We start from the raw sequence: 14400 nt of genomic DNA, 5'->3' as shown, positions 1-14400 counted from the left end.
ATATATATATATATATTAGATCATTTGAGCTTATATTATTGTCCTTGACCAAAGACTCTCTTATTATTAGTGTCCACTTAAGATATAACATTTTGAATGGTATACTAATTAAGTGAAAAATTATAAAAGGTGATACAAGTCCATCTTAAAATACCTAATTTTATTAATTATGCATTGTTTGTTCATTTTTTTTATGTTAAATAAGGGTTTTAATTATGTTCGTATTAAAAAAGTGAAAGTACAAATGTAATATTATCTAATAAAAAATTATGTAACCTAATATCGAAATAGGTTGATAAATTTGGGAATCCCAGTTTCTTTCTTTGAAAAAGAAAAACATTTTCTCTATAAAACATAGTTTCCTTACAAATCCCTCATTCTCTCTTTAAAAATTTTATGATTCATCTTTTATATTTTTTAAGATCCAACACGCTAGAGTAATCTATGCGAAGAAATTAATTAAAGTCTCAGATCAATTTCTTTGAAGGGTGAGTTCAAATTTCTACTCTTTTATAGTGAGCAATTTGTTTTCTTTAACATGCATGCCCCTTTTTGGATTGCATATCGTTTCTCTTCGTTCTTTATGAAACCTCCTTTTTTGGAGACCATCAAGTTGTGTCTTGATAATCATTTGGGTCTTTTTATTGTCTAGATAAAGTGGTTTTTGTGTGTTAAGCTATTTAGAAGAAAAAAACAAGTGTTAGATAGAGTTTTTAAGGTAAAGGAAACTAATTTAATTGAAAATTTAAGATTTTATTGTTGAATTCAAAAATGTGGTATGAATGTTGTAGTTATATGCTTGCTGTAATTTGGGAATAATTTTATGAAAATGGCGATTTCGATGAATGCTATTATCTGTGATAATAATTTTGATATTTAAGTAGTGAAGAAATCTTGTGGAAGGGTGATCTGATTTGAATTGTAAAATTATTATAAATCTGATGAGAAACTACTGATTTAGATAAATTAATTGTGGTTGATATTGTTATTCAAAATGAAATGGATATAAATGTGATTATAAGAAAGATTGGCTTACGAGAAAATTTATAAATGAGTGAGGTTTGGTGATGGTAAGGTGGAATTGTTGGATTGGAAAAGTTTAGTTGTGGTTATTAATATGAAATTTCATAAGTATGTATAAAAGAGTTAGCCTATAAGATGAAAAATAAATAGGTGTAACTTTGATGTTATTATGGTAAAATTATTGTTTGGATTTGTAGGATTAAATTTTTTTGTGTTGTATAATGATTTTCCTCACAAGTCTTGGTCTTAAGAGATTAAAAGGATGTGAATTTGGAATATTGTTGCAAAAATTATGAATATGTTTGACTAGATGTTTGTATTACAATAGGTAATAATGACTGTGACACGGTGTTTGCATTTCTAAGAATGTAGTATGTCTGTGTGATTATTATAACATGTGAATTAGAAGTGGAAACCTTAAGATGATGAGTAATGCTCAAACTGCATAAAAACACATATGTATGCTACATTGTCACTAAACGGCAACTTTGTGACTTTTTCTAGTGTATAAGTGGTTTATATCATGCTAAATGGTTTTCCTTGTGTGATACTTGTTATAATTATGATTGTATTACCATGTGTTTGACAATACATGTGTATGTGTGAAAATTTTAGTGTTGGAATTATCTAATTAGTTATTTCCAAGGAGAAATGTAATATAGGATGAGTTTTAATGTATCGAAGGAGACTTGTGATGTGAGACTATTCTTACTTTACTAGTATCTAATTCATATAAAGGATGATAACTAGGTGGTGAGAGTCGAAGTAGGCTTCATAGGACAGACAATATGATACGAAAAAGGATCATACTCAATAAAATAGTAAAATTAACTTTGTTAGTACTCAATGAGATATATAATGTTCCACTTGAGTTGATATAGTAGAGAATGAGAATATAAAGGTTGATATAATAAGTGCGGAGTCTTATGAGTCCATTCAATACAGTAGCATTTCAGAAGAGATTTATCTAATTTTTTGAATCATTGGGTTGTGATATGTTGGCTTTTGATTTTATGAATGTAAATTGTATTAGTTTTTGGACTAGTTCATATAATGAATTTTTATTGTTGAGTGAGTTATTGGGATGAAATAATGAATTAGTTAAAATATAAAAAGAAGAAGAACTAAGTTAAGGATTGATTTTTATTAAATATTTATTTTGATAATATTTATTATATGTTGTTACTGTTTCAATATTAAGTTTATTTTGTAAATGCATTGGGTGAGCTTTTATGATGGCATGCATTTGAAGAGAACCTCCTATAAATGGGTAATTGAGTAGTGTTGATAAATGAGACAATATAATTTAAGAATTTATTTTTCTCTCAAATATACTTTGATATTCTTTATATTTATTTTGATATATTACTATTTGTAGTATATTATTCCTAATCATTTTTTAATGTATTAGTTTATCTTTGTTTTTATAAAATTTTATTCTTATTCAAAGTTTTAGTTGGAAGATTTTGTGATAAGGTATGATCTCTTTCTATCTAAATTTATTCATTTGAAAATTAGTTTATCTTTACAATTGTGTTTTTCTTCTTTCTTTGATGATCGTATACTTTATATATACGGGAGCAAATATATAATTTGATGTAAGTAATAGTTTTTGAGTTGAGATTAAGGACTTAATAATTAGTATAAGAGTATATTAGATATTGTTCTATCATTTTGAAAAACAACATTAAGTTCATAGTTATATTTGAAATATTTAATAACTTTACTTTAAATGTATTATGCAAGATTTCAATAACAAACTTATCTAAAAATTTTAATGAAGAATCCGTTCACCTTTAATTGTTAATACTACATATAACATAATGATATTAAGTAATTACTAAATAAAATCTTTTAAAAAAAATTAAGTTATTACAATAAACATAATTATGTTTAAGTAATTCACATAATTTTCAAATTATTATGTCTCATAAATGAATATATAATCGTTTAACTTAAAGTCATGAGGTATAGTATATCAACGTAAACAACTTACTTTATCAATTTTTAGAACACATTATAATAAATGACATATTACAATAGTTTTTGACTTAGTCGTTTAGTTCTATCTTTTTAATTTCGATTTTTATATTTATAATTTTTAACATCTTGAAATTTATAATTATTTTTTAAATATAACATATTAGTTTACGAAAATAATTTTATTAATAAAGGACAATTTATATTTTGATTATTGATATTAAACTACTATATATATTAATTGTGCATATGCAACAACTCTGGCATATAGAAGTTATTAAATTGAGTTAAACACATTACAAACTATAAAAAGGAAAGAAATTTCAACGGTTCAGATACATGCCTCTGAAATACGTAAGAAAATTCAAAATTTGATTACCACACGCTAACAAATTTAGCCCAGACAATGACCTTAGCCGATAGAATCGTCATCATAGGATGACCACAGTTGCAAACATCATTAAAAGTTCTAGATTTTAACTACAATTCTAAATGTATTTAATTATGTAAAAATTCCTTTTTCAGTTGTGTAGTTAACTGAGTTGGAATGTGCCTAAGTATGCATTAAATGCGGTGCATAAAAAGGTCACATCTATTTGTAGGTGTCAAGGTTCTCTCTATAACTTTATTTCACTTGCAGGCTCTCGGTGGAGTGAAACATTCAATTTAATATAATGTTGACACGTGACCACATTTATAACTTTTTTTTTACTTTTTCTTAAAGGATGACGCTCAATCACGTGACACCATACAAAATTCACATGGATTAGACTTTAGATCACATTCTCCACTAGCAGGTGGTATATATAAATTTATTACACGTAAGTAGAGCGATCAAAACGAGTTATCATTCCTAAGTTAATTTGATTCATCACAAATTTGGATTAGGTTAATTGAAAAAAGTGTAAATTTTTTTATGTAGACTAAATTTTAACTCGACTTATTTAAATCGGATTAAATACATGATGAGTTATATTGATCTACCAATCAATCTAATTTTATTTTTATTAATTTATTACTTTATAAAATTTTAAAAAATATTATCCGATTCATACATGAATTATATTATATTTTTTTTTATTATTTTGAATTATCTTAAGTTTAACATCATGTTGGAAGTGAAATTTATTTATATTTAAATTACAAAAAATTTATAATTTTTTATTTTAAAAAATTGTAATTAAATGAGTCATCGAATCAACCCGTTTAATCTACTGATCCGTGATAGATCGAAGTAACCAATCAGTAGTGACCCGAACCAGATCAGGTCGAATAATCCGTTTTAACAGTACAAGTAATTCTTATAAGGTTATATATATATATATATATATATATATATATATATATATATATATATATATATATATATATATATATATAATTGGATTTAAAAATATTGTGCTAGTTAAAAGCTCACTTACAGGCTAAACCATAGATTAATTGGAGAAGTTTACAAATTATTTTATTTGAGAATATTATTAGAAAAGCTAAACCATATTTTTATTCTTATCCTCTTCTAAGAAAATAGCTTTATTTCTTTATACTAAATTTTTAATTAGTCGTTAGAATTTATTTTGACAAGTTTAATGCGTAAAGTACTTCAGAGCCTGGCTACAAAAAACAAATGAACTCAACTTTGGAAATAACTTATTCAAATAAACATTTTAAAAGATATAAGACCAAGAACAAATTTAATAAAAACATAAGAGGACAATGACATATTTTATCCTATTATAGACATAATATTTTATTTTTGTTTTACTTTTGAGTTTTAAAAATTATAAGTATAATATTTGTTATGCAAATTTTAAACCAAAGAATTTAAAAGTTAATGTTTCCTTACATCATTACTATATAGTGTGATTGTCACAAATTCCCGATGAAATGAAAGTATATAATTAAATAATAATGCAGAAAAACTTTGCATCATTTTTTGACTTATCATCATCAAAGTGAAAGTATAAATTTTTTGGCTTATTCTACAACTTAAATGAATGAAATTCTTGGCACCAAGAACAAGACCAACTAGTTAGGACTATGATGTCACATTATGGAAAGATTCTACGGTCAACATACATTAGACATACATTAGACGTCATTAGATACATAGTTCTACAGTCAAAAACTATAGTGACTGACAACTACCATAGCAAGTTCTACACAATACATAGGATCACAGCTTAAAGAGATCACAAAACAAAATACCACCAAAAGGGATAAGTTAAAGCTTTCATTGAGTAGGAGGCCTTCTATAGTTATAGTATTTCTTAACTTTACTAATTTGGTTGTTGATCTAACAAACATTCCTTCCAGTACCTTCACCACAATGAGAGAGTCTTGTTCCAGCAGAATTTCCAATACCAATATTTCTGGTGTGCTTCAATGATGGATCCACAAAAGATTGTGAAAACATTGGCTTTTGTGAGCCAAAGTATTGGCTGCAATAGTAGTCAGTTTGGTAAGGATTATTTAAACTGACATTTGACATTGTCCTCTCAGTGTGTTGGTTACCAGATGAACTGAGCTGCTGTTGAAGGAAGTTCTTGGGGTTTTGATCAGAGTCTAAAGGGATGGAGTCAGTGAGAGTTTTTATAGCAAATTCAATGCATGGATCCATCCATGACATGTCAAGTGTTTTTTCAGAAGATGGTGATGCATTTTCATTCTTGGCTTTCATATCAGTTTTGGCAGCATCACTGGCGTGTTCTTGAGAAGTAACAAGGCTCCCTGGAAATGAGAACACACTGTCACCTAATCCATCATTGCATTTCTTACCTTGTCCTTCACAACCTAAGACTGCAGAGTTTTCAGAATGTTGGATGTCTTTTAATTCAGAAGAAGTTTGTGAGTTTGTGGAGGTCTCAAATGTTAAGCCGGTGAGAGTTTGAATTGCAAATGCAATACAAGGGTCTGTCAGCAGTTCTTTGAGGGGAAAGCCAAGGTTGTAATCTAACTTTGCATCAACTTTATTTCCATTTTCAGTGATTCTCATACACTCTTCAACAGTAGCATTGTTCTCCAGAGATGAAAAAGTAGAGCATTCTTTATCCTTGTCACTTAGTTGTTGTTTAGCTAGATCATCATGCAAGCTGCTGGGAGATTTATCTACATATATGATGGTTTCTTCCTCACTTGGCTGTTTAACTGCTGCTCGACGTGATCGATTTCTTGTTTTAAGTTCTGGAACAGGATCAAGCTTAATTCCAGCAAGACGCTTTGAAGAACGGCGAGGCAAATTGATCTGTTTCTTGTGTTTGTTTCTGCCCTGATTATGTTGGGTCTGCACTTTTTCAGTTGCTTGCTTTGTCTCTGTGTTTTCTTGAAGTTTCTTCTCTTGAGTATCTTTGTTAGTGCAATCTGAATTCAAATCACTTTCAGCAAAACCAACCTTCACTTCTTTCTGATCTGAGTTTTCATCCCGAGATGGAACTGAACTGGTCAATTCAGTTCCAACCACACCTAATCATTTAATAAATCCACATCAAATGCAATATCTTTATCAACATGGAAAAAGAAAAATTTAGCATAAATACACAAAAGTTGTTCATTTCCACTTTATCTAGAAAAAAAAAAAAAAATTAATTTTATACAAGAATTGAATACAAAACCGTAACTGCATGAAAAAAATATCTTGGTTTGCACAAGATAGCATAATTGCATATAAAGTTCATACGCGAATGTCAGTCATCAAAAACAAGCTAACAAAACTAAAGTGGTGAAGAGCAGTACAATAATAACATTTAGTTGCATCTAAATTAGATGGATTCAATGCTATCATCTTCAAAGAAAGATGGGAACTTCACCATGATTGGAAACACAGTTAGAGTCGGACATATGCATATGTTCTCCAGAACTAGCAGATCTTGGAATCTGTTGGTAATTTGGTGCCGTGTCCAAATTTGAGCTCTGAGCCATGCTAATTGATAATGTTGGTTTCATGGTCAGACTTGCTGACTGAAGAAATCACAAAGATGGAAAATTTGTATAAGTACAAACCTTAGTAGTAGCATTAATGATTCTCTTCTCCAGTTTTAATATGCCTATCTTAGAGAATTTAAATCCACACAGAAAACCACATGATGGGGAAGATGGAGCGGAAGGGAAAGTTTAGCATGTGAGACTAATTAATGAATAGGCAAACTAAAATAAGCACAATTATGACCACACATACAGGAGATTTGTCATCTTTTAAATTTGTATCATTGTTGTCTTCATCTTTTGGCTTGAGTGTGTTCCTTTCTATCTCTCCAGATTCAAGATAGCGATAAGCATCTTCAATTGAGTGGAATGTATACCCACTTACAGGGTCGATGTAGTACTGCATATATAAACAAATTAGAAGGGTGAATTAATTATTTTTACATTGATTGGTGATACATAAAGGCCAAGAAAATCTTGATAAAAAGTTGTACATCCTTCTACTCTTACTGCTCAAGTGATGTAGTAATATGAATCAGAAGTAGGTGACTGCACACTTTTGAAGTTTAGTAAAAGTCAAAATGGACATGAATAGACTATAGAATATGTATGAGTTTCATTAAATTGGAATGAACAATAAGAGAATGTTAGAGGAATAATTACAGAAAGGTGATGGTGGAAAGGAAGACGCTTTTAGAAGATAATTTATCTCATAGCTACAGGGCAGATATCGTGTTTACAGTTGCCTAGATTCATGGCTAATCCAAGCAATTTTCATAGTTGGACACCAAAGGGGGAGATAAGGTATGTCCAAGGCATTAATGATTAAGGAAAAGAAAAGTATCAAAGTGAAATGAAAAACTAATTGCATTTTGTGAGACTGATTTTAAGTGATTCCTGGAGTAATCTCATGACTTTCAAACAAGAACCATGCACAATCTTTGGAGAAACACTAAATATGCTTGACAAAAATAATCAGAATTTTTGTCAAAGCTGAACAAGGCATCATCACTTCATTTGTAAAGTGATAGAAGACAGAAAAATTTAAGGTGAACTTTGCAGGTCAGAAGATTTAGCTACAAACAGTTTTAAAAAAGCAATCAAGGCCCTTAAAAATGTGTAGCTACAAAATAAACAATTCAAGAGAAAAATCAATGAGGAATTGCTTACCGTGTCTCTTCTAACTGTATCTCCTTTTGTTGCAATTCTGGTCTTTTTCACCCATCCTGGTGGTAACCCTTCTGCAATAGCTTTCTCAACTACAACCTAGATTGCTTGAATAACCAAATTTTCCCACATAAGTTATACAATAAGATAGGTATTAAAATAAAATAATGTCATCAAAAGAAGAATTTTCTTGACAGACATTGGGAGAGATTTTCTGTATGCTGACTTTGTTACTAGCATTGTCTTTGTTACTAGCATTGTCAATATGGCGAAATACCTCCACCTTGGATTTGAATTTTAGTCCACTTGAGGGGAGAATGTAGTACTGCAATAAATATAACTTGAATAAGATGAATAAGATTTGAGCTGTATCATAAAGTTTCTATGACTATTGTGTATTCCTTGGCTCCTTGGGCCAATAAGATTAAATTATTGTCAAGCAAATATTCAAGCCATACACAGATAAAATATCAAACAAAATGATTTTACCAACAATCATTAAAGGGTAAAAAGATGTTAAATCCAACATATATGGATTTTCATTTAAAATTTACTAAATCATGATAGAATCATAATAGACTAATAGGAATGTAGTTATTTAACTTATAACCAACTACTAATAATGAATTGTCAACTTTTTCTGCTCCCCTCAATTTCATAGTATAATTTCCTAGTAACAGTACTCAAAAACAATAAAGGGTAATATATACCAATAAAGTCCAGCTTCTTGGTTAACTTATTTATATTTTCTTCTTAACACATTACTACAATTGAGAAAGAAACATCAAAATTACTCAGTCTCAAATTTTAAGAGCTAATAATGTTAAATCATCTACAATGGCAAAGTTAAGCATAAACAACTTTCTAAATTTGTTTTTCCTTTTCAGTGACTTTCTTCATTCTTTCCAGAGTTAAAAACATCATTCAAAAATCTACTAAATCAGAAAAACAATTCCCTTAGCAATGCTGTTTGGAAGGAACCACTGTTTAGTCTACTGTTCCAAAGGCATCTATATTCAACACACACATGCAACATATGAAATGCTAAAAGGACACCAACCTCAATAAAAGAAGATTCCAGTCTAAAAACTGTTCCAATATTTATGATTCTTTTCTTATTCATCTACTGACAAAAAAAAAATGAAAAAGCACACCAAAAACATGTGTTCCTTTCAAAGTTTCAAAATAGAAAAAAGGAATTTCCTGAAAAGACATGATCCAAACTCCAAAAGAGTTTACAAATTACATGCAAAACATGGTTTAAATCTCAAATGAGCCTAGTTTCACTATGCATTCAGTCAGTCTCACTATTTCAAAGACATGAAATGTTCAACACACACATGCAACATATGACATACTGGAAAACACCAACCTCATCTAGTAAAAGCAAAATCAGGCCAAAAAGTATCATCCAAAGTTTATGATTCCTTTTCTCTTTCCATTCACACAAACAAAAAATAAGAAGCACACCAAAATCATGACCCCCTTTTAAATCTTCAGAAAAAGAAGAGAATTTTCTGAAGAGACATGGTCCAAACCCCAAAGGGTTCACAAAGTACGTGCACAGCAAAGGTTAAATCTCAAAAGCCGATTAAGTTAAATCCAAGAGTTAAAAAAAATTAAAACAAAATTTCTTGAAGCTCAAAACCCTTCTCTGAAATGTTGACACCTGAAGCAACAATAGAGGCTACACTTAACAACCACAACTTTATTTACAATAGAAAATAACATGCGCCAAGTGTGAGAGAAACAAGATCACAAAAATACTCCAACCCCAGAAGAAAAAGCATGACTATTAGAGGGTGAAAGCTAAATTACCTTGTCTTTCCTACCATTCTTTCTCACTCTCACTTCCACAGTCCAACCTGGTGGAAGTTGGTCATCGGAGTCCGTCTTCTCCATTCCTCTAATGATTATCGGTGGTGGCCGGAAAATAGAAAATGCCTAAGATTTTAGAGTGTGTTTCTTTCTCTTTTGGTGAGATGAGTGCCCCTACCTATAAGCACTAGACACTAGCTTAGTACCTTCCACCGAGCGACAAAATAAATTGCATGACCACGTGGTGCAAATGCAAAAATAGATAAGCCTTTTTCTTTTTTTTTCTCTTCAATTTAGTATCTTTCTCTTTCATTTTTTTTACATATATTAAGAATGTCTTTGTTAAGGAAGAGCTTTCAAACATTTTAGTTCATGTTCTTAACTATAAGATGTTCTTTTTATCATGCTCAGATTATAGGGTGAATTGTCTTCCAGAAATTAATTTTATCATGTTATTATTTTTATGGTGTATAATTTGATAAAATAAATAATATAAAAAATTACAAAGGATTAATAATAGTCAATAATACATTAAATGATAATAGTCAATGCATCAAAATGGTAACAATAAAGAACATAAATATAAGTATAAAAAAACATGAAAACAAAGAATGTTGTGAAAAAAAGAAAGATAAAGAGAGTCTAGTAACTAGATTGCTTGATCAATGTAAAAGTAGTTTAGGTCAAACTAAGGTCTAAAGATAGAAAAATAACTTTAACTAAAAATATAAAATCAAATTTAATACTTCTACAGTTTCTTTATATGTTTCTCCTAATCTATATAAAAAGTTTAACATGATATATATAAAAGATGTTTCTATTTTGTCTAAACTTATTGTAAAGATAATAAATTATATTTTTTAATTAATTTTTAACTACCTATTTAATTATAACTTCTCGGAAAAGATATATCTTTCTTGAAAACAGTATGATGAAAAACATAAACTCTTAAATAAAGTTTTATAAAAAAAAAGTTTATACTTAATGATTAATCTTTTTCTATCAATTTTATTATACCCAAGCCACACGTTTGAATGTGTTGCACATTGATAACTTTTTGGCAAGTATACCAAATCGTTACAAGTAATATAGTGATAAGAAAAAGTATCGTTCTCCTCAGGGAATTTGTGTTACGTTATTTAATTTAAAATTATATATCAAGATCAATTCGTGTTGATGAAAGTTGCTTTGATTGTTGCATAAAGAACACAGAATTTAACAACGTAAAAGTTAAGATGAAAATATAATACGAACAATCATTGGAATTGGTTTCTGACTAACATCTCAGTAACATCCTGTACAATATGACCTGTTCATGCATTCACAAGTTGATAACTTGATTCAATTCCTCAAAACAAGTTCTAAAATTATCCATTAAATTATTAATTCCTTAATTAATTTAATAAATAATTTTGCATTGAGTTCAGATGTTCAGAATGACCAAAAGCATGTAAGTTATTCCTAGCGTAATCACTTTTAGCTTCTTTTCTTACGTTTCTGGTTCTAAAAATACTTCCCATACAAAAGAACCTTTAAAAATAACTATACTTCCATATAATCAAAATCAAGTCAAGAAAAGAACAAGAACAGATACATTTATTAATCAGGAAAATTTACATCAATGTTTTGCCATACAGCCAATTCCAATGAAAGAAAATTTAGCCTATCCTAGACATCACAAACGTACTCATTTCAGCAATTCCTTGCATCATGTGTAGTCTTGGTGTCTTCAGAGAGCGTCTTCTTATAGTCTCCAGAGCAGTCCTGTCATTTTTCTCGTGTCTGAAGATAACCCTTTTTTCCTCTCTATCACGTATCTTAAAGAGCCAGTTAATTTTCATTAACTTTCACCATTCGCTCAGCGCACATAAGCAATTTCGCTGTGCGAATAAATTTTAAATTCTGCAGCTTACTTTTGTGATTCGCTAAGCACACAGCCTCAGGTGCGCTTTGCGAATTTGCAATTTTTTTCAATTCTCTGCTGTAATTCGCTTAGCGAACCAATACTGGTGCGCTATGCGAATTATTGACTTGTACTCCTCAAAATTGGTTGATTCGCTCAACGAACAAATAGTGGTGCGCTCTGCGAATGTATTCTTCTGGCTCTGCGAATTTGGCTGGCTATGCGAAAATTGGCTGTCAACTTCACATTTATGCAACTTTTCCTGAACAATAATTTACGAAACACTCTGCTACAAATTACAACTTTTCACTGAGTAATAACATGGATAATTACAAGATTAAGGTAATTTATAAGTGTAAAAACATTTGTTTTTCACACTTATCACACATCTTTAAAATTAAACTTTTTTAATATTTATGGAGTTTTTTTCTTTATATATTTTATGTAACTTTAAATATTTCTACAAAATAAAAAAAAAACAAGCTTTTTAATTTTAATTTTTTGTAAAAAATTTATGAAAACAATTTTATTAAATATAATCTTTTAATAGTAGGAATGATAACATATTTTAATTTTATTTTATTTTATAGAATTATGAAGGGTTGTTCTGACTTTTTGTGTCTTAGTACTGTGAATTTTCTTTTATAATATATATTTTAATTTTTGTGCTTTTATTTTATAAATTATGAAGGGGTGTTTCTAACCTTTTGTGGCTGCTCTTTCTTTAATTATGGTGGAAATTTGAAACCTGTGCAAAATTTTCTTCTTCACTTTCTTCCTTTTTGTACTTTTTGTACTTTATTGAATAGTACTTGTTTGAACAAAATTTAGTAAGTTTAGTTAAAATACGCATTTGCCCCTTGGTTTCACTTGTGTTTGCCTCAATTCCAAAGTCCTAATCAGCTCTTTTTTTTCACAATTCTACTCTTGGGTTTATGCAATTTTTATTTTTAAGATATAAAAATACAGTATAGAAAGTTTATTCTAAGGAAAAGTAAAAGATGACTCGAGACATGCTTCAGAAATGCAGCGTAAACCCGCTTTAAAATTCTTAGTAAAGCATATATTGTTTATTAAATTATTAAGGTTAAATATATGTTTTAGTCCTCATATTTGTTCCCCATTCTCAATTAGGTCCTCATGTTTTTTTTTGTCCCAATTGCATTCTAATATTTGTAAATTTGAGGAATCAAGCCCTCTCCGTATTTTTTTGTCCCAATTGCATCCTAATATTTGTATATTTGAGGCAATTAAGCCCTCTCAATTGGCCTACGACGTTAGTGGCCAGTTAACGGAAAGGACTTAATTGCCTCAAATTTACAAATATTAGGATGCAATTGGGACAAAAAAAAACATGAGGACCTAATTGAGAATGGAGAACAAATATGAGGACTAAAACATATATTTAACCAATTATCTTTATAAGTATTTTTGGTGTTATTTAATAAGTTGACACTGATTTTTAGCTTTTACTAATAATCATTAAATTTATAATTTATTAAAAATAATAAAAATATTGTTTGAGTCTATAATGAAAAAAGTATATTTAAGTTGTAAATTCATATTTGTAACATCCAAATATAAAATAATAATAATAATCATATAATATAGGCGTCATCATCACTAGTTAAGTTAGTTAAGTGGGGTCCGATGTAAATTAATGATCGGCGGCACTTTCGTAAATAAGTTGTCAATATAGACGTCAGTTAAGAGGGGTACAGACGTCCATAATATTATAAACATCGGGACCCTCATAACCGATGTCTATAGGACCTCATATACGTTGGCTCCTCCAAATAAACACTAAAACTAAATAAAAAAAGTTAATAAAAAATAATTTTTTATTCTATTTAGACCTCTGTTATAGGGGGAACCGACTTCTAAAACCCTTTAGACATCTGTTATTGGAAGAACCGACGTCTAAACCCTAAACCCAGAAATTTGAAAAGTCATTTTTTGACTCCATTTAGACGTCTGATCCCGCCACTCTGACTTCTAAAGTTATTGGGAGAACTGACGTCTAAATCCTAAATCCAGAAATTTAAAAAGTCACTTTTTGACTCCATTTAGACGTCTGATCCCGTCACTCCGACTTCTAAAGGCCTTTAGACGTTTGTTATTGGGGGAACCGACGTCTAAACCTTAAACCCAGAAATTTAAAAAGTCACTTTTTGACTCCATTTAGACATCTGATCCCGCCACTTTAACTTCTAAAGCAATTTAGATGTCTATTATCGGGAGAACCGACGTCTAAACCCTAAACCCAGAAATTTAAAAAGTCACTTTTTGACTTTATTTAGATGTTTGATATGAGGGGAACCGACTTCTAAAGCCTTTTAGACGTCTGTTATAGGGGAACCGACTTCTAAATGTCGGCATTAAAACACCGTGATTGTGAGACAGTCGTTACGTGTGACACCCGGGCACTGACGAGGCCGGGGAGTGATCGCCGGTGCAAGAGGCATGGTGCAGGGGGCACGGACAAGGAGCGGCTCCTGGCAGGCTTCAAGTGGAAGGGGTACATGGACGAATCGAACATACACCGGAATGAGAGGGATCTGGAGATTGTATAGGTATGGGACTATACAGTT

The 14400-nt window shown here is 30.0% G+C and overlaps 1 protein-coding gene across 1 annotated transcript; it reads right to left on the bottom strand.

Moving 5' to 3' along the window:
• Positions 1-5032: 5032 nt before the first annotated feature.
• Positions 5033-10212, bottom strand: LOC106766141. Its single transcript, XM_014650899.2, has 6 exons — positions 9907-10212; positions 8288-8413; positions 8092-8187; positions 7175-7321; positions 6807-6957; positions 5033-6462 (listed from the first exon to the last, which is right to left on the bottom strand). Exons 1-6 carry the CDS (start codon positions 9988-9990, stop codon positions 5297-5299), a joined length of 1770 nt encoding a protein of 589 aa, XP_014506385.1. The 5' UTR covers positions 9991-10212; the 3' UTR covers positions 5033-5296.
• Positions 10213-14400: the final 4188 nt, after the last annotated feature.

Source organism: Vigna radiata, chromosome 1 (genome assembly GCF_000741045.1).
Source record: "Vigna radiata var. radiata cultivar VC1973A chromosome 1, Vradiata_ver6, whole genome shotgun sequence".
Taxonomy (NCBI): domain Eukaryota; kingdom Viridiplantae; phylum Streptophyta; class Magnoliopsida; order Fabales; family Fabaceae; genus Vigna; species Vigna radiata.
The sequence above is the reverse complement of the archived record's forward strand: the minus strand, read 5'-3'. Positions and strand labels throughout refer to the sequence as shown.